Source organism: Apteryx mantelli, chromosome 15 (assembly GCF_036417845.1).
Source record: "Apteryx mantelli isolate bAptMan1 chromosome 15, bAptMan1.hap1, whole genome shotgun sequence".
Taxonomy (NCBI): domain Eukaryota; kingdom Metazoa; phylum Chordata; class Aves; order Apterygiformes; family Apterygidae; genus Apteryx; species Apteryx mantelli.
In genome coordinates this window covers 17844472-17865771 of record NC_089992.1, presented here as the reverse complement: position 1 = coordinate 17865771, position 21300 = coordinate 17844472, and the positions used below count along the sequence as shown (strand labels likewise).

The 21300-nt window shown below is 38.0% G+C and overlaps 1 protein-coding gene across 1 annotated transcript in view; it reads left to right on the top strand.

Moving 5' to 3' along the window:
- Nucleotides 1-21300, top strand: part of THSD4 (thrombospondin type 1 domain containing 4) — a 414956-nt gene that overhangs the window by 376158 nt on the left and 17498 nt on the right. The window contains exons 9-14 of the mRNA XM_067305466.1: nt 435-610; nt 4408-4504; nt 5420-5662; nt 11398-11527; nt 13391-13595; nt 16175-16348. Of these exons, the coding sequence (XP_067161567.1) occupies nt 435-610; nt 4408-4504; nt 5420-5662; nt 11398-11527; nt 13391-13595; nt 16175-16348 (1025 nt within the window). The remainder of the gene's footprint in view (nt 1-434; nt 611-4407; nt 4505-5419; nt 5663-11397; nt 11528-13390; nt 13596-16174; nt 16349-21300) is intronic.

Here is a 21300-nt window from a genome sequence, read left to right as displayed (position 1 = left end):
TGTTTGGTGCTTCTCTAATGTAGTGATCTGTGTCTGCTTTGGTGTTTTACTATATCTCTATACTACAGTAACTAAACCACTAAGTAAAGAGTCACTTCAGTGGGGAATTTGAGAAAACCACTTCCTTGGAATCCAGGCGTTTTCAGTGTCCTCATCTGGCTGGCTGAGCGTGCCGCCTGGCATCCTGGGAGAAGCTGTTGAAAAAGTATCCAGCGTATCTTTGATTTTTCTTTCTTGCATCATAAATATAAGCAGTGTTCAGCCAAAGTTTCTGAGCTTGCTTTTTTTGCACAACTGTTAATATAACAGCATTGTTTTTAACAGTCACACAGCAGGACAGTGTAACACACGTATGTGAATCTGATTAAACGCTGGTATGTAAAGATGATTCCTTCTGATCAAAGTCCTTATCTTTTTGTCCCCATCCTCAACAGCACTGCGGAGTCGATCAGGACGGTCCATCATCAATGGGAATTGGGCAATTGATCGGCCTGGGAGATACGAAGGTGGTGGGACGATGTTCACGTATAAACGCCCAAATGAAATCTCCAGCACTGCAGGAGAGTCATTTTTAGCTGATGGCCCAACAAATGAAGTCCTTGATGTCTATGTAAGTTTCTTGTATTCAGATTTAGCTTCTTGATGGAAAATGTTTGTTCTAGTTGCTGTTAACGTGCAACACTAAAATCGCATTCAGTAACAATACATTAATGTTTTGTTCCTTTAATCTTAAAACGGCACTTTTGATATTTTACTATTACTTTCTTTACTCCCAACTTGCTGTAGATTGTAGGAAGTCTAAAAGGCAACAGATGCCTTTTGCTCTCAGACTTTATAGACCCAGTAAAACCAATTTTACTTGTTCAGTAAAATCAGAGGTAGAACATACAGGTGTCTGTATTTTTTGTGAAATGGATTTCCTCCAGATAGTTTCCTACTCAAGCACATTTGTCATAGTTTAATTTTACAGTGAACTGGAGCAAGTAACCAGATCAGACGAGACCTCTCACAGAGTGATACCATCTCAGTTTCCTTTAAAAGAAATACAAGTCCAAAAAACTCATAGAATGTGTGAGATAGAGTAGGGCAGTTTTAACAGGAAGCTGTACTAGAAAATCATAGAAAACAGCCATTTGAGAAAGGAAGAGAAAAAAAAACTGGCTAGGAGAGGGGAATTCTGGCCATGTGGAAGATGGTGAAAAACCTATTTACTTAGTTGGGACAGGTTTTTACTGCATCTTATTGAAATCTTGAGTATAACTGGGGCTGATTATAACTTATAAGATAAATTGTGTGTTCTGAGGTTATGCGCTTCCACATGTTAAAATGTATTGGTCAAAAAAGCCAGATTGAATGGTGATACTGGTTGTTTCATCCAGTCAGTTTTGTTGCCTGTAAGTGCAACAAGTGGTAGAAAAGTGAACATGCTGTGTTGTTTCATAGAAAAACAAACAGTAACTACCCTGATTCCTCAGCTGGGAAGAGTTAGATGTTGGCAAAGTTATTCCCCATTTGCTGCTATGTGATTTCTTATTAAAGCAATGTAATAATTGCAAAAACATTATTTCTATTTGAATAATTTCTGATTGACTGCAACATGAGACAATAAAAGCCTAGAGGATTAGGTAATAGGGTTCCCAGACTCCACACTACAAACTCCATGTTTTTTAAAATATATCTGTGTGCTCTTATGTAAAGTTATATGATGGTGTGAGCTGAGGTGTTTTTATTGTCAACAAATTGAGGCCTAATACATGATGACTGCATTACCCAGAGAGGAAAGGATCAGGAAGTGAATAAAACAGATATTTCCAAATAAGTATCACTAAAAAAAATTTTTTTTAAAAGCTTAAATCTATTGTAATGAATTTAGGTTTTTTTACTATTACACTACTTTAGGTGTAGTCTTTTTTTCTCCCTTTTGCAATGAATACAACAAAGCTGATGTGATGGGCACAGTTTCAGCAGTTGCTCTTTGGCTGCTACTGTGGATTGCCACTTATAATTTGACTGCACTCTTATCTGAGACGTTTCTTGTTAGATGTGGGGAATACTGGAATTCCTGATGAGCTGACAGCTCAGTATCTTTTTCAGAACAGTATGGGAAGATGAAAAGTGGAGAGTGCTAGAGGAAAGAAAATCAAGCATCAGCATGATACAGCCTTTCCTGTATGGGTTTAGAAGTTCTGGCTGCACCAATACAACCCCCTTTTTTCAGTGTTTATCTCACAGTTCCTGAATTGTATAACTCTCTTTTGATCCATACTCTCCATCTTTACACTCTCCGTGGAAAAATGAAGAGATTTTCTGATGATAACTCCAAATGGCTTTCTGTCTTTTTTTCCTCAGATCATGCTGTCTTTCCTTCACTATCAAAATAAACAGGAAAAAAGCTCTCTAAGTTATAACAGGTTTTAATTAGCAAGGTAAAAGAGAAACAAGTTTTTCACAAGTATGCAGTATACATTGCTTCAAAGACTTAGGTCCACTAACTCAAACCCAAACTATTATTTAGTTCCATAGTATGTACAGGAAAGCTGTGACAATATATTCTTAGGGACTTCATCAGTTATGCTCTTTATAACGTGCCTGTAAGTTATGTTGGGAAACATGATGGAAAAACCATGGAAACAATTGGAAAACTGTTCCTGGAACCACCCTGAGGGACGGGGTCCTGATTCTGCAAGGTGTGCATTCTGCAGGCTTCCCCTGGAGTCCACAGGACTTCACAGTGCTCAGCTCTCAGGGCCAAACACAAAGTGAGCGCATTTCAAAATAACAAAGTGACGTGGGAAGTGCCAGCCCTTATAGACAGTACTACAGGCAATGCATTATTGGATGGTTCAGAGAAGTAAATGATCTCTGTGGGACAGAGTTGAACAGTTATTAGATTTGGCAAGGAAAAAGTGATTCTGAGGCATGGAAAAACAAAGGGCTGAATCCTTAGTTGGTGTTAATTGGTATAACAAATGTAGTGAAACCTTGAGTGCAAGGGTGCTTGGCTAGATCTTATACCCAGTGGCATAGCATGAGTTTTCGCTTTTGGCCAATGCTTTGACAGAACCGGAGGACTAGTGCGAGCTCTGTTATTTGTTTTAAAAAAAAGAAAAAGGTATTTGAAATGAAACTGTAATCTGAGGCTTCTATGAGACCAATCCCCATGGAAGGTTTAGCCCTTTTAAAGCAGCAGTGTCAGTAGCGGCAGTACTCAAGTAATCAAAGTTCAACTAATGGAATTAGCAGCTGATAGTATCCTTAAATTTATAGTGTAAGTATTCTCAGTCCCTCATCAGCAGCATAATACAAGCCAGTTGGGTGCAGAGTGTGCTGCTAACAGTTTTAAAAAGCTTTTGTCAAGTTACATCTTGCTCAGACCTTATTATGCAATTCTACTTAAGTAAGCACACAAGAAGTTGTACTGAACTTCAGCGGCTGCTTGTGTCTGTTTACATGTGGGTTGTGCAGCAGGGTTTTAAAACCACTCAGCCTGGTTTTCATGTATAAAGGAGAGAAACTTAAAGTTCCCACCCATATTTCATAAGGAGCACTTGAAAGAAGAATTGTTGTGGCTAGCTGTAAAGCAGTGGGAATCTGTTTGCGTGTACATTAAATCTCAATGCAGTTGAAAATCCATTTGAAAAGTTGCAGAAGGGTTGCATGGTGCATTCTCCAGTTGCTGGAACAAGTATGGGGGTCTTTGTAATCTGTTCACTTGAGCATAATTGAGCAATGGCTATGGTGAGAGCTACACAAATTCGTACTAGTTTCTGCTAGCTGGTTACTAAGTCTTCATTGAGTTGTGTATAGTTAGCTACTCAGTGATACAAGGGATCATTTGATTTATGAGATGGTGCAAATGAATTAACTCACAGGTGCTCTCTGCCCATGCCCCATTCAAGTACCAGTGATAAACCTTAAACAAGAGAGTTAGCTAGACTGTGGTACGGGATCTGAGGTATTTATTTGCCACTGCTTTGTTTCTTCCTTGCTTATCTTTCCTCTGGCATCTGTCAAGCTCCTTGTATCTGAGAATATTTTGGCAGTCTTCAGATGTGTCTGTTAATTCCCTCTTGGCCCATGTAAACCTCTTTTGCCACCTAGTGGCAAAAGGTGAAGTTGTTGTTGGTTACATTTACACATTTTGCACCTGTACAGAAGGTTTAGAGAAGCAAGTTCTCTGCCATCACAACCTAATTCCATTTGCAAACATTGCAACCCGATTTTTTTTCGTGTTTTTTTTCCAGAAGCAAATAATCTTTTTTGCATTTTTGGAGGCAGTCATTAAGCAAAATTTCTGTCATTTCCAATGATAAATATTGTTATGCAGTTGATTAGTTCAAGTACGTTTTTAAGCATTAGTAATATAACAAGTGGAAGAAGTGAATATATGGCTGTTTTTCTTTTTAGATGATACATCAGCAGCCTAACCCAGGTATACATTATGAGTATATCATTCCAGGAGACAATGTCATTAGTCCTCAGTTGCTTGCTCACAGGAGGCCAGGTAAAATGCCACTATTTCATATTATTAAGTGCATTCTGTTACCTAATAAGTTAATGGAGAAATTCATTCCATTAAGCTCAGTGTTTATATGCTGCTGTTGATTTGGGAGAGGTGTGGAATTTCACCCTACTTCAAAGAGAAGTCTTGCTTAGATCTGGTAACTTCAGTAAACTTATACTGGCCTGTGTAGCAGTGAATCTGGTCACATATTTCTACTTTCAGTAGTAATTTTTTAGTTAAAATGTTAAGCATAGCTTTTGCTTGAGCTGCAGTGTTGTATCCATATCTCAGAAGTGAAATAGTGCTTTTCTCTTAATATTTTGAGATACTTTTAGTACAACCCTTCTCAGTTTCTCTTTTCCTCTCCCAATTGGAGAGGATCAAAGACAAAATTGTTACCTTCCCAAGCTAGAATCTGGACCGATGGTGCTCCTAGTTCTGTGCCATGGAGGTGTGCTGTGTGTGCTAGTGTGAGGTTCTGAAGGAGAGCAGAAAACTGGCAAGTGACTTTGGTCCTACTTTTAATGTTCATGACTTGCCTTGACAAGTTTTGGAGTGTGTTTGCAGTCTGTTTTGTAATGAGGAACAGCTGTTCTGTGACATGGGAGGCACAGACTACAGAGCATGATACAAAGACAAGCTTTGGGAAATGTGGACACTGGGTGCAGTAGCTACAGCATGGTTGGAGAGTGTTCATTTTTTAATGAATTTGCTGACTGAGACTTGGCTGTCTTAATCTAAAACAACACAGTCTTCATAGAACAATACTAGGAAGTCTGTACATAGCAGATTAAAGCTGTTTAAGATTAAAGTTTAATAATGCTCCAGCATTGTGACTATTAGTGGTTGAAAACGTAGACCGATATTTGCAAGTGAGGCTCATTATTTTAATTTTTTGTTATTGTCCGTCATCAGGGGAGCCCTTGAATGGTCAGTTAGAAATTCCAGAAAGTACAAATCATGAGGATGAGGATTTGCATAGGGAGACAGACACTCTCACTGGACAGTCAGCTGGAAGTTTTCCAGTTATTCAGCCAGGAAGATTTTCTTCTCATCAGCCAGAAAACCAGGTGCCTGCTGTGCAGCCACCAAGACAAAACCGAGAACACAACTGGAAACAGATTGGAAAAACTGAATGCACCACTACATGTGGGAAAGGTAAGTGCTTCATTCAGCATGCACAGAAAATAGATGACATGGGAGGTTTTCAGCCTGGGAGAGAAGCATGGAGGGAAGAAGCACTGTGGATACTCAGCAGCTCTCGTATGCGCTGAGCATAGCTAGACCCAGTGCTTTCTGTTACTTTACAAGGAAAAATCATATCTGTAGTATTAAATGTTCTTATCAACAGAACAATAAAAATATGAAGTGCAAAGCATTTAAATTAATTTAATTTAAATTAATAAATTTAAATTAAAAGGGAATGTATGGCATCTGCTTCTGAAAGGCCGTATTTAAGGATTTTGTGGCAAGCTGCTCTCTCTCACACCCCTGACACGCTTTTCTCAGCGGTCTTTGGCATTCTTTATCCTTTCTTTGAGCCTCTCAGCTTTGTCAGGTGCTTTTTGTATCTCTGTCAACAGTTTTCTGATCTTTACAGGAAGATGTCACAGGGATTCCACCAGACATTTCCTTGCCTAGTTGAATATTGTTGTGTCAGAAATAATGTGACTTTAGAAAACTGAAGTTTTCATAGGGGAGGATTGGGAAGGAGGAGGAGATGGAAAGAGACTGCTAATTAGTGACCTTTTGAGAGGTGACACATACACTATTTTAAGCTTGCCAGCTAAACCTTTGCCATAAAACATTCACAGTGATCACAGATTCAACAAAGCATGACACTAGCAATTATTTGGAAGAAGACATTTTTGTAGTCATAAGAGTGAAATCTTTGGTACTGCACATAGCCACCATCACCATACCTGAAAAATCACAGAGCTAAGAAATACAGACCTGCCAGTGAAGGAGCTCAGCTGAGAAGATTGTCACCAGATCTCCTACACTGACAACATCTGCTTCCCAGTTAATCTCATTCTTTAATGAGAGGACACTTTGCAAATTTGGTCCAAGGCCAGACAGATATCCATGCGACAGCTAAGACAAAACAGCAGTATTGATACTAGCCAAAATTACTTCCGAATTGCATACACTTCTATAAAGATGGTAGAGATATTCTTTTGGGAAATGCAGTCATTCTTTTGCAGCAGAATGTATACCTCTCTGCATAAAAGTAAAGTGTTCCTGAATTGAGACAGATGCAGTTAACTTTATCTTGATAACGTATTCTTGAGAACACGGGGATTAGAGAGATATGACATTTGTTTTTGTGGGGGTGGGAAATGGGTTTAATTTTCTTTAAATACACATTTTTGTTCTCAGGAATAAAATTGAGCTACAGCAAGAAGGTTAAAGTATATGTAGTATTGTGATCTGCATCTATATTATCACAGTAATGAGTTCCGATAATTATTTACAAAGCACACAATATTTAAATTTTCTTTTCCTTTTTTTTTCTTTCTTCTTTGTCCTGGAGAATATATTGAGAAATCTGTCTTGCTTGGAGAATTTACTGCAAAAGTGTTGCAGTGCTACACTACAGCAGATGAAGTCAGATAACACTTGGGAGTCAGCCTTTTTGTGGAGAAAAGAAGGGAATGTAAACCAGAATTATTTTGGTTGATACTTAGAGGTGACTTTGATACAAGTCATGTGGGCAGACTCCTTAATTGCACCTGATTATTGTTTAGCAACAACCAGTGAGCATCACCAGCTGAGATTCTGGATTATCATGTATGTGGTGAACTTACATATTCAAATTATGGTGCAGGTGCACATACACATTCGGGTAAGCGTATTTTTCCTTGACTTTGTAGGGGGGCTGCTAGAAGTGTGGAAGTCTTGGTTGTGATTCCTGTAGACCTTATTGGCATTTGGACATTGGTTTTGCCATGTCTTCAGAGATGTGGTAGCCGTTGGCACTAGTCTTAGTGAAATCTGAATCAGAATGATAATAGCAAAATTGTACAAATGTCGAATTCACAGGATAGCTTTCAGCCTTCTATGCTGCTTCAATTTCCTCCATGAAATTAAACAGAACTGTCAAAAATAAGTATCTCCTTTCCCTTGATTTGGAGAATGTGTGCATTTTCAGATCAAGTTGAATTAAAAAAAAAAAAAAAAAAAAAAGGACCTTGAGAGGAGGATCTTGACACTATTAGGGTTGTACAAACCTTCCTTATGATCTTGACCTGGAAAGCCTTAATGAATCTCTGGTTCCTCTAAGGCATTTCGAGTCAAACTAGTTATATAGGCTGATAAAAATGGAGTGAAAAAATCACACCAAAAAGTTTGTGCTGTCTAAAGCATTGTTCTCATTTTGTGTGATTCAATATAGAATGTTTTTTCTTTCTTTCTTTTTTTTTCTTTTTCTTCTTTTTTCCAGGTTTGCCTTTTTTCCCCTACTTTTTGTTCCTTCAGGCAAAAATGTAGATGAAGTGTGGTTTTTAAATTTCTTCTTTGTTTTTTCAAAATGAACTTTTCAGAGTTTAATTAACTTTGGAAAACTTTAAGTTTGGGAAAAGAAAGAAAAAGTTTTCTGTGCTAGCAAAGGAAAAAGGGACAGTAAATTAACAGTTTTGATGAAAAGCTGGAAGATTTCAAAGCACTTTTCAGTAAAGCTTTGGCTTGGTGAAAAACACTGTTATCATAAATAAGCAAAAGTCCTTCACATGAGAACTGCCACCAACCCTTGTCCCAGATTTCCATTTAAGATGACTGAGAAAATGGAGATCCTTGAATTTGGACAGTATGGACACTGCTGCTGTACCATGTCAGGAAAGCGGAGGAGTCTTTACCACATCGTCCCTCTCTGCTGGGTGGCGAGAGCAGGGGAGAGACGCGCTGCAGGTGCCGCCTGGCCTGGGGCCGCAGGAACTGGGTTCCCGTTCTGTCCGCCAGGTCCGACGGGAGGAGCTGCCTCACTTCATCCTCTTTGAGCGCAGCCTGGGCCTTAAAACAGCGATCGAAGCCTTTGAAATGGCTTTGGATGTGTAGTTTATTATCAGTGATGTCATGGTAGTGTATTCCTGTAAAAAAAAATATCAGAAATCTAAAGAGTGCAAGCTGCCTGTCCTTAAGATCTTTTCCTTAGATTTCAGAGAATAAAAGAGCTTTTTCTGCAGTATTAATGTAAGTTAGCTGGTGAGGTGCAAGGCCTTCCTTGATAAAATTCTTGAGCAAATATTACTTCTGTGGAAATCTTAATTTTCTGTATGAAATTGCAGTGTGTCAGCCAAAAGTTACTGTCAACCAGGACCATCCTTATTTTACTCAAAATGGTAGTTATGAAGTAAAATTACTACAGAACTTTAGTGCAATAATATTTTGAATACATGCTGAGTGTACTGATCTCTTTTCTTCCTGTTTCTTGCTCACAAACACAAATTACCTGTAGATTGCATGACAAAGGAAATTGGTTTCTGTAAACCCAGGATAAGATGTTTGAACTGCTAATTTCAAAATCTGTTAAAACAACTGAAAAATTTTAAGAATTTAACATTCACCATTAAAACTATAGAGATTTTGAGCTCCAGGAGGTAAGAATGTGCAGCTAGTTAGCAAGGGATGTTAGGCTTAGACTGCAAGTTCAAGTGGATAACTAGAACTAGAAAGCTGGAGAAAACTGAACGTCAAGCCAGTGGCCTAAGATCTCATGTCAGCAATCTCATGAATCAGTATCACACTCAGTGCAGGCTTTGGTAAACCCACATTTGAGGTATGTGAGCTTTAACTCTTACAATCTGACCCTTTTCTACACTTTTTTGACACAAATACCAACAACAACAAACAAAATGCAGCTGAATATTCTCTGCAAATTACCTCTCTGTGAATTCAGGAACGTGACTTCTTTTGTCGTTACTCGGAGGTGTGCAGTTAGGCCTTTGTAAATGTGTATATATATGTGTGCATATATTTTTGGTCTAAGGAACAGAGAAATACATTTGGTAGAAAGATGACGTTTCTGCACTGATAATTTATGCCTTGCTTTCTCAAGTCTTGCCAGTAACATGGAAAAAAAACTTTGCTGAAAGGCTGTAATCCTACAGGTGCTTGGTCTAGAGACACTGTTGTATACAGTACGTTCATGAGGTACAGCGGTAGCTTTTGTAGTGAAGCACAGATGTTTTGGAAAAGAGCAGTGTGAAAGCGGTAGGAGTCCTGTTTAAAAAGTGCTTGCTTTAACCACCTGAATTTTGCCTTTTAACTGCTTCCATTTTCGATTGCAGACACTGAGCATTAGACATTTCTGACTGTCCTCAGGTTGTACACTACATTTCCTCAAATTCTGGAGTATATTAATATCAAAGTCTGTCAGTAAAGTTTTAGTTCAGAAACAAAGCTTTTACTCAGAACAAGCACAGATCATCCATGCATTTCAAAGACAAAACGACAAACACAAAATCTGGGAAGGAGAGCTAGTAAAAGGAGGAAAGCATTCCAGGAAATGTTTGTGGGAAGAAGTGTAAACTGTGTGTCTGCTTGTCTCCTTAAAGAACATTCCATTCGTGTTCATTGCATTCTGTGGTATAAACTTACTTACAGCCTAAGCTAAATGTTTCTCTTTCAGTTTGCAGTTTATTTTCTTGTTTGTCGTTTTTTTCCCTGCCCACTTGTGAATGTCTACACTGTGAAGGCTTCAACACCAAAAAATTATTAGCCATTTTGAGTATTTTGTTGTAGGACAGACATCCTAAAACAACTAAAACAGCCTAATTTTTATAGGGCAGTGGATAACTTCAAGTGGTTGAACTTGCAGTTGAGGATTGCACCTTGAACGCTTTTGTCTGCCTGAGTCCTGTTTCTCTTTTAACCAAGTGGCTCCTGTTACCGTGGAGGTGCCTCCAGGCTTCGTGTGCCATTGCTGTGCCAGTGCAGGAGGAGGGGTTGCTCTTGCTTTACATGATATAAACACGGCACAGAGAGAGTCAGCCAACTTGGGACTAACTTCTCAAAAGAATTAAAACAAATTCTCTGTGGGCAAAGATTGGAAAACTTTTGTAGAAATGAGAAAGGGATTGTGTGTGGTTGAAGGAGCTATACAAATCTTTTTCAACCTAATAAATAGAACCGTAGGAGTTGTACTCCTGTTTGAATAAGTAAAAATTGACTCTTTCATTAAGTAGACACCTTAGCACCTTGCTGTTGTCATCATTTTGGTAGTTGGTTTTCAACAGTAGTGAAGGTGAAGTTCTGTCTTTTTGCTCTAGCATGAAAATTATGTAAAATTATGTATGCACATTAAATGCAGAGAGCAGTAATCATTAGCAACTCTCTGGCAGTGTTCAACCTGTGAGCTTCATCTTATGAAGCTTCTCAAAACCCGAGTGAAGTGGATAGTATTCTTGTATCTTCACTCATGACATGACACTCATGACATGACAACTCTAAAGTAATGAGACTAAATCTTTTTCCAGAAGCACAACAGGAGCCTGCATGAGAGGGCTAGATGACAGTTAAATTTTTCATCCTCTCAATCCTGTGTTCCGGCCACTTGGCTGCAGTTTTTGAATTGCCTGAAGACTTAGGCTTGCTATTTGTAATCTCTGCACTGTAAAGATTTCATGCAGGCTAAGTAGTATGTTTTCTCAGCCTTTCCTGCAATGCCATGTTGTACTTTCTGTATATGAAGCACTTCCCTTAATATTATAATGTAAACAGTGTAGCATTCAGCTTTCTCTTGTGTTGGGATATTTTGGATAAAATCTTAGTGTAGATTTTTTGTTGTTATGTTATGCTTTTCCTCTCTGCATCAGTGTTGGATCCTATTGCTATGAAAGGTTTATATTGCAGGATCTTTTGCAGTGCATCACCTAATTTTCGTTTTGTCATTTTAGGGTCACAGTACCCAGTTTTCCACTGTGTCAACAGAATCACTCATGAGGAGGTTCCTGAGGGTTATTGTGACAGCAGCACCAAGCCTATTCCAGAAGAGGAGGCCTGCAACCTCTTCCCATGTCCAGCTTTGTAAGACATTATGATTTGAGTGAAATAAAGAAGTTAATGTCATTGAAGTTCTGCACATGGAAGAGGCTATTTTAAGTAGGAAACTAGTTTGAGCCACTTAAGTACTTTGCAGTTGTTTCATGAAGTGCAGTGGATATTATCCCTTAGCTATTGGGGGCCTTCTCTTCACAGGCATTAATAGCATTCAGAGAACACGAAAGGGAAGTTGGCAACAAGTGAGTTTAGTAATTTCTCAAAGTTTGTGTGATTGTTCAGGCACACACCGTACCTGTGGTCTCTCTATGGGAATATTTTTTTCCAAGTGACAGGCTTCTGCATGTGCCTGTCCAAAGAAGGGGCTCTGTAGGGTATCTCACTGCAGACTGGATCAGCGTGCTGCAGTCCCCACCGATTCATTGCATGGTATCATTGTTAGAGATTGGCCTGGTGGCGCTCACAACTATTCCTCTGTCTTTGCTGGGAGCTGGTAGTTCTTCAACTCCAAGGCTGGATTCTAGAGTGATAGCCCTCATTTCCAGCACTCCAAATATCCCACCAGCTCAGGTGTGATTTTCTTCTGGAAAGACACTTCCATGAAGAGACTGTGACTTGGAACAGCTAAGCAGCTACAGCTGTTACTAAAAAGCTTATTTGAAATAGAAAAAAATGTCCATTCACCCAGGCTGCATATCAAGAAGAGAAATGAGTTAAACCTAGTAGCCATTATAGAGAACCTTTCCTTCAGGTCAGCAACTGTATTTTTCATCTCTCTTGTAGTTACATTCTTCAGTGCTTCTCCTCTGAGCAGTTACTGGCCACTCTTTACCCCACAGAAATTGCTAATGGTGCAGTGCTGTTTGGGTGTTCGAGCTGCCCGACAAGGAGTTTCCTATAGGTAGTCTGACTGTTAGATACTCAGAGGAACTCCTGAAGCACTTTCTATGGAGATGTCTTCTATCACCAAATATTTTTCCCACCTTTTTCTTTCTAACAGCTCATATTAATTCAGTGTCATTTATTCACACAAGATAATATCAAGAATGTAAATCGAGATAAATACTTACTAAAAAGAATACAGAGATTTCACTCACTTCCTGCAAGAGTTCTGAAATAAAATTTGTGAACAGTTCAGATATTTCCCTTATTTGTATATGTATGCATGCTTGAAACTAAAACTGAGAGGAAAGCATATATTTATACAAAAGGGATTAAATAAATACAGTAAAATCTTTATTGAAATTAGAAGAATATATTTAGGGATTTTTTCATCTGTAAAGTTGAATGCATTTATTCATTGCTCAGCATTTGCCATTCCAGTTTTATTGGTGAATTAGTGCCTATAGGCATTAGGAGCTTTTTGTGCTGTTGCCTTTCTGAGCCGTTCTAGAGCCTTTGCTGAGCTGTGTTCAGAAAAAGTCTGTAAACCTTATGCAGCACAGATCTTAAAGTTTTGGGACGTGTCATTAGAGTAACAAAATACAGATTCTTAAAATACAAATAGCAATTTTTAGTGGATTAGTTAGTGCAAAAATTGAGTAGCAATACTTTAATTAATAATACATTATCAATAAATGTTAATGATTAATAATTTAGTTGATTAATATATTAAAAACAATGCATAATTAATGCATATATTAATGAATGCCTTTTGAAGCCATTGTGCAGTCTGTATGCATACTGATTAGTATCAACCACTACAAGTAGACTGGTTGTAAATATATACTGGTCTCTTCATAAAGGATTAAGTTAAGCATGCAGAGGTTTAAGTCTTATTTCAAGATTCTGTCCCAGCTTCAGAATCATGTCATTAGAACTGTGTTCAGATTAGTATTATTAGTATTATTCACAAAAAAAATTACCTTCTTTTTTATTTCTTTCCTTTAGCTGGGATATAGGGGAGTGGTCTGAGTGCAGCAAAACATGTGGTCTTGGTATGCAGCATCGGCAAATCTTGTGTCGGCAAATGTATGCCAATCGTACCTTGACAGTTCAGCAGTATCGCTGCCATCACCTGGAGAAGCCAGAGACAACCAGCACTTGCCAGCTGAAGATCTGCAGTGAATGGCAGATTCGGACAGAGTGGACTTCAGTAAGTACAATTGATTAATTTGGGGTATAAAACCTTAGAAGGGAACAAGAATGTTCTCTCAGGTATTGCTAATCAAACATGAAATTTGGTTTTGTTTACAACAAAGAAATGGAATGTAGAAAGACTTGAAAATAAGTGTGTCCTTGTTTAAAAAACCTGCGTGATTATGACCATGAAAATTTACTATTTGTAACTAGAAAGAAACTGAAAAAGAACAATTGCATAGAACAAAACAGATATATATACAGAGGCACACAAGCTTTCTTAAAAATGTTTTTCTTTTTTGTTCTATGTGAAATAGAGTTGGGAGGGAGCTGATAGGTTTGCCTGTGGCAGCAAACTTAGTTATTTTCCTTAGCATGTAGAGTTTCATTCCAGGACTTCAAGTTAACCTTACGTATGTGTTCCTGGGGAGTCAGTAGTTGCTGTCACCGTATTTGGTGTGAGGCTGTGCCAAAGCTTTCAGATAGCACGGATGGTACAGATTTTAGCTTTAATTTCTGTGCAGTTTACAGAAAGTTTGGCCAACAGACAACCATCTTAGATGCTCTAATGGCCATCATGTAGAGGGAGAAAATACCTGGTGTGTTAGGGGTAGCGATATATAGGTCTTTTACATTTAACAGTGAAACAAAGAAAAAATTTAATAGAATTGCTGAGTTATATGGGTGAATAGACCATAAAAAATCCAACTTAGCACTGGACCTAACCCTTCTCCTTCCTTCCAACTACCTCCTCGCTCCTGATTCCCCCAGGTGATGGCCGTGCCGGAGCATACTGCAGCACAGACTGCATCGGCCGCGGGCTGGCTCCACTGGCTGGAGCAGAGCAGCTTCCCATGTGCACACTTCCAGTGGGGTCACGCCGCAGATCTGTGTGGCTTTGAGCTTGCTGACTTAACTCTCTCTGTTCCTCCCTTTCTGAGGCTAATAGGGACACTGTTAGCTTTTATTCATGAGATATCAATGACATGTTGATGAGTTCCTGGGATAAACATCACAGAAGTACCTAAACAAATACAAAGATATGTTGGCTGATTAATGCATTATTCAGAATTCAGCATTTAAAAATCTGTCTTGGGTTCAAGGACAGTAGATTTGCTATTAAAGGTAAAATTTAGATTATTTTATTGTTGCTGATGAGAAAGAGTAGCCGTTTTTTTGTGTTACTACATTTTGACTAGTATTTCAGCATACAAAGCTTTATTGCATACTGTGAAGCGAGCTAAACAAATATGTTTTAGTAACTGTAACTGGTGGAATATAACAGTAATCCCAGTAATTATGTAATTAAGAGTAATTACGTGATTACTTTGGAAGTAAAATTAAGCTTTTGGGTAAGGAAGACTCACTGTAAGGAAATTTGGAAACTCTGGTTTTAGTAGAATATTTTTGTGTTAGCCTACTGAAGCTGAAATTAGGTTTTCACTTTGGAGACAGCTCTGTGATCTTAAAAGCAAACCCGTCTTAAGATTTCAGTGTGCTGACCATTTTTTCTGACAAACAAATGTCAAAAACTTTGATCTAAATATGATTAGAAAAGATGGCACTGTGACAATTTTAAGCTCGGAGGCAGCAGACTAAACTCTGAGAGCTTCAATTTTATGTTTGGCTTTTATATTACTTACTGAGTAACCCTGATCAAGTCACCCTTTTTATGACATAGTAATAATAATGATGCTTTCCTTTGTAACACAGATTAAATTCTACTGATAAACACAGCAGAAGAATGGAGTATTTATTTTGATAAGTCTTATTATTTCATCACTTAATGACTTACTTCATATATCTGATCTGGGTTTTGGTAAGTGTTGTGGAGTAAACAGGTGAAGAAATAGCTGCAGTTTGAAGATGAGGTCTGTAAGGCATCTTTCCATAGGGAATACATTAGGCCTGGCAGTGGTCTGTGATAAATAACTTTACCTGTAAATATAGTATATGTGTTTAAGCATTCAAAACCAAGGAAACAACAGAGTGAGGCTGCCTCTGCAATGTCAGGTAGGTATCTTTGTGTGCAGGTATTAAGATTTTTAATCTCTAAATTCCCAGTGATTTTTCCACAGTAATTCTAGAGAATTTACAGGAGTCATCAAAACATTTGATGTATATACACAGCAGAAAATGATGTTCCCTTTTGCTTGATGATCTGGACACTTCACATCATCAGGCAGAGACATTAATAGCTGTCAGCGTTCTCTCAGGTTGGAGAAAATAGAGCAGGAGAAGAAGGCCTTTCCTTTTAACAGGGGTTAAAAGTTGTGTTTCTTTGCATTTCTCTTGCTTTTGCACAATTAAGCAGAATATATCGGCCTGCTCCCCAGATTCCAGCGGTTCATTTAGCATGGCCATTGCGTGAAAGATACCATTTGAATTTATGTTTCCAAATGTATCTACGCAGTTACTGCAGAATACACTATGGTCTGAGGATGTGATTGTAAAACTACTCCAGTGATTCCAGAGTAGTTCTACAGCTCCTGTGCATATCTTAATAGGAATAAATGAGCAGAATGTTCCCAGCTCCAAGAAAAAAACATGACAATTCTTGCACAGAATCCTGATGCAACCTCCATTTTGTTACAGTGTTCAGTACCTTGTGGAGTGGGGCAGAGGACTCGAGATGTGAAATGTGTCAGCAACCTTGGAGACATTGTTGATGATGAGGAATGTAACATGAAGCTACGGCCGAATGACATTGAGAACTGTGACATGGGTCCCTGTGCAAAGAGCTGGTTCCTTACAGAATGGAGTGACAGGGTAAGGCTTTCTGTTATCTTTGTTCTGCCAAATCTTCTAAAACAACCTAGATGCATTGGAAATAAAAATATATGTATGTACAGCCATAAAAGGAACGGTCTTATTCTCTATAATTATACTTGATCTGTAAAACAGGCAAGTGCAAACAAAAAAATAACAATCCCAAAGGCATCCTGAGTTTGTGTTAGATTCAAGAATCCATAGAAAGGACAAGAGTGTGGGTGCATGGCCAAACATCTGGATTTAAAACTGAATCTGAATTTCGACTTCCCAAAAGATTGGGTGTGTTGAGATTTATTTTTCTGCCTTGCTTAGCTCTGAGTCTCAAGATTCAGGTTTTAAAAGTTTCCTTGCTGCTTTTTTTGAAGGGAGAGAGGTTTGAGGTCTGATGTCTAGGTTTATGCTCAATCCATAAAACAATGATCTTTAAACTGCAAGAAGAGGGGAACACTCCACAAACTCAGGCAAGGTTAATTCAGGCTTTCTGTGCTTTGTGAAGGTGGATATATATTTTTTTTATTCTAAGGAGTCAGATTCTCAGCATGAAAGCAATAAAAAGGGTGGTGATTTATTTTGTTTCATGATTGGGCTCAAAGAAGTTCTTTAATAGATACATATATGCTTTCATTAAAAGACTTGCAAATGTGGCTGAGACATGCCTGGTATTTTGGTTCCTCTTGTGGACCAGATCAGATTTCATCTACAGGCAAGTTGAGCCTTCAGTCTCTATAAAATCCTGATCTAGCTCCCTTTTTTCCTTTGACTGTTTGTTATGGTAGGCAAATAGTCTCATTCATCAATTGAAACTGTAAGACTTCATAACTTTACAGATTTATTATTTAGACCATTTCTGATAAATTAAGAAGGTCTGGCGTGAAGGTATTGCCCCATCAAAAGATTTTCGACATGTTTTAGATGCAGAGGAGGATGATTTTCACAAATAGGACAGGTACCTGGTTTGTCTCATAATTTAAAAAAAGATGATCAGACTTCTGCTACAATTAGAGGGCTGCAAAACTTCCAGCTTCCAGAGAATTCAAATAGCTTTTGTAAAAAAGAATCTTCACACAGTAATAGATTATTGTAGTTGTTATTTGAACTTTTTTTGTTGTTGTTCTTGTACAGCTTGGCCAAAAAGTTACCAGCTAAAGACTATGTGTAGTGCAAATGGCAGTGCACTAGTTTTTGCTCTAGTGCAAATGGCAGTGCCCTTTTTTTTTTTTTTTTGAGCTTGTAGAGACAGATTAGTGCTATTGAAGTGGTATTTTACAAGTGAGAGAGAAAAAAGCATTCTAAAAGTGAAATTAAAAATAATATTTCTTAGAAAAGCTGGCCCAGCTTTTCAGCTACTGTCGGCTGGTGCAGTTCCATCAAATGAAGCACATATATTCCAGTGAAGGCTCTAGCATCTTTTTTTTTCTTTTGTTCTCCTACATCAATATTTTGTCCTCTGCAGAACTAAAAGTACAACTTTGTAGCCAAGGATTTTTTATATTACTTTCTGCATGCAAACCTGAAGGTTATGACTACAGAATGTTATTATGCTTATATATGCTTATATTACATGAGACCTAAAAATGAAGTAGATGATGTGGAAAATGTTGGTGTTTGTTCTTACCACAAACATTTTAGGGTCAGAAAGTAAAGAATGGATTTTGTTATCTTTTCAGCTTATATAAGTGAACAAATTAATTATTTCCAAATGCTTGCTACTGTATCTGGCATTATTCACCAGCACTTCTGCCAGAAATGGGTTTGGAATTTGATTCACAAAGAGAATGGAAGGAACTGCTTAATTCAGAAAAAAAAATAAAGACAGATTCAGGCTAGAATGTTCAAACTTGGATCTTGTATGGATCCAGTTTATACCTAACATACCTGAATAAGATGTTCAGGGGTGATGAACAGTAGCGATTCTGAAGGAAATCGGTGGGATATGGGAGTAGTCAGTAGCTTTGCAAAGTCAGGCCTTTGGCCATTAGCTTTTTTATTGTGCCTTTCAAGGGCTGTTTTCTGGGATCAGAAGTCTCTTTCTTTATAGTGGAGTGTGTTTCTGTTGAAAGACACCAAAGAGAAGATTTCTGTCAGAGAATGGAAATGGGCATTCCCAGAGGCGTGGGCTTTCTATGTTTAATTTCCACAAACAATTCTTTAAAAGATACTTTAAGCCAAGCCACATTTCAGCAATAAGCATAGATCAGGGATGGGCAGCTCACAAATGGTTCAGATAAGCAGCCAAAAGTTCAAATGCTTAAAGAAGGCTTGTTCAGACTTCTTGGGTCTGCAACACTGTGGTGGAAATCTCAAAAGAACAGACCTTCTTTGTGAGATTTATTACATGTCTACTTCAAGTCCCAGATGGAAATACCACAGAACAGTCTTTCCCATTGTATTTTGGCATTTCAGCTGTGGCTAGAAATAAGAGGTAAAAGAACTTATCATAATTTTTGAGAACTTTGGAGCTTCAGAATGGTTCCGTTCAAACTTGATTACAGCCGTAAGAGAACGCCTAGTCTGTACTTTTCTGAATCCATTTTGCAAATACTTAATGTGTACTAATGCATGTGCAACAAACAGAGATTTCCAGAAGCCTGTCGAGGGTTTGTTAGGCACATACTTTTTGTTTCAGCAAGGGTTATATCGAAGTTATATGTCTGGATCTGTGTGATACATAGGGCATTTCAGTATAGATTTGGATAATTAGTGAAGCATTAGAGAAAAACAATAGAGTAACATAAAAATTATGATTGTCTTTACTGCTACCAGATGTTAAATTTCAGGACTTGATAACTGTGATATATAATAGCATGTGTTTTCAAATCCATTTACAGTGTTTACAGTGTTGTCGTGTTTACAGTATGTTGTTGTTTCAGAAGTTTGTGATAGCTCAAATATTGAACAAGGAAAATGGATTTAGAGCTAAAAATAATTTTAATAAACCCTTGCACAGTTTTAACCAATGGAAAATCAATTCAGTTCCTTAAATTTTCATTAATAGTTTCTGTGATTCTGAATGAGCAGATACTATAATTAAAATATTCTAAATATAACTTTTACAATACAGTGTATATGCACTGAAAAGCCGCAGAGTACAAAGTTGTGTGTAGTTCTTTCTCCTTCCCAGGAAGCACTGTATGTAGCTTTTCTCCATAAATAACACTTAGCTGCCTTGTTGTCATGTTCTCCTGTCTTGTTTTCCCACAACACATATTTATGTGTTTTATAGCCCACCTGTTTCCCCACATGGCATTGACCTTCTTGGATTCCATTTCTGCATAGACTGATTCCTGATACATGTAATTAATCTTATGTGAATAAAAAAACTTCTGTGTTCCTAGAAACAATAAATTTCTTGGATTTGAGTTATTTTGATAAACCAGTATCAGAGCCCACTGTATATATGTTACACAGTATCTTTTATATGCAAAGTTTATGAATTGTATGGCCACCATGGGCATAATGTTGTATTTTCAGTGGAATACGTACCTGGTGAAGGAAAGTGATTCATCCTTTAGAAACAAACCTTATTTTCTGAAGATGGTATGTTATTTATCTTTGAAGTAGATCTAAACACCATTATTTTCAAATCCCCCAGGCTCAATCTTGAGAGAAACAGAAATGTTTACTCATTTCAGTGGGAAGGAAAGAGTGCAGGTTAAAGTCTCCAGCAGCAAGACTCATCTTATTTTGTATCTACCTGTCTTTTTACTTTTATTGCTCTATCTTCTGTATAAATGATAATTAACTCAAGTTTCACAGGCTTTGTCTACTACATGATCTAACTCTTCTTGCCTGTAGACAATCTGGGCAAACCTTCATAATTTTTTTACATGAGTTTGTGTGAAGATGGCTTCGTGTCTCTCATAATTCTCCTGAGAGGTCATACCGTGTTAAACTGCACCTATACATCCGTAGAGATCTATGTGTAAGGCTGGTGAACCTTACTGAACTTAGAAGCAAAATTGGATTGGTGGGAGCAGATGAGATGCCTGCAAACATTTCACACGACTGATTCTTTTGCAGCTGTAATTGCTGGAAAGTGAACTCCTCCTGTGGGTCAGAAGCAGGAAACCTGCTTTCTCCTGATTTACAGCAATGGGAAACTCACCAAAGTTTCCTTCCAACTAACCAGAGCATTCCCCTATTGCATTTTTGTTTATTCCTCATTGCCGTGTCCTTTGTTCATTTGTTTCTCATTTACATTGAGAGCATACGTAGAAAAGAAGCCAAAATACGAAAACTTCTTACATGTTAATGAGATTCTGAGGCCAAAATAAAATCTAGGGAAGAAAGAAGTGTTGCACATCAGGGAACAAATCAGAGCAGATCAAAAGCATGCTCTGGATCTCACACTTCATTAGAAGGAGTAACAGTAATGCTTCTCTAGCAGCTTTCAACAGAGAATTCTAATGTGCTTCATAAAAATCAATGCTTTATTCATCACAATCCTAAAAGATTACCTACAAGTACACTGGATTTATTGACTAGTCAGAAGGTGTGGAACCACCAGTGAGTACTGTAGCTCACGTTCTTCTTTCATTGTTTTTTCCTTAAATCTGGATATCTCTGATAAAATCACCTGTATCCTGGGAGGGGGCAAGGGAGGAAGGGGAGGTGGAGACCACCATGGAAATGCAGGAGTTTGTGGAAGTGTTTTGCTATTTTTCATTATCGTTGTTCGCTTGCTTTCAGTTTGAAGTGAAACCAAGATTTTGTGTGTGGAATTGATTTTGTTGTGTGGAAACCATATGGAAGCAGGAGTTTGACATTCTTTATGTACGAATATGTAACTCATTTCATGATTTGCACTGAAACACAGAGCTAGGATAGTTTTGAAGGATACATTGATAGAAGAATGGCCAAGACCTACAAGAAGCTTTTTTTTCCTCTCCAGCTGATCTCTCTTTGTCAAAACTCAGTTGCTCTGGACTTTCTAAACAACATGTAACTAC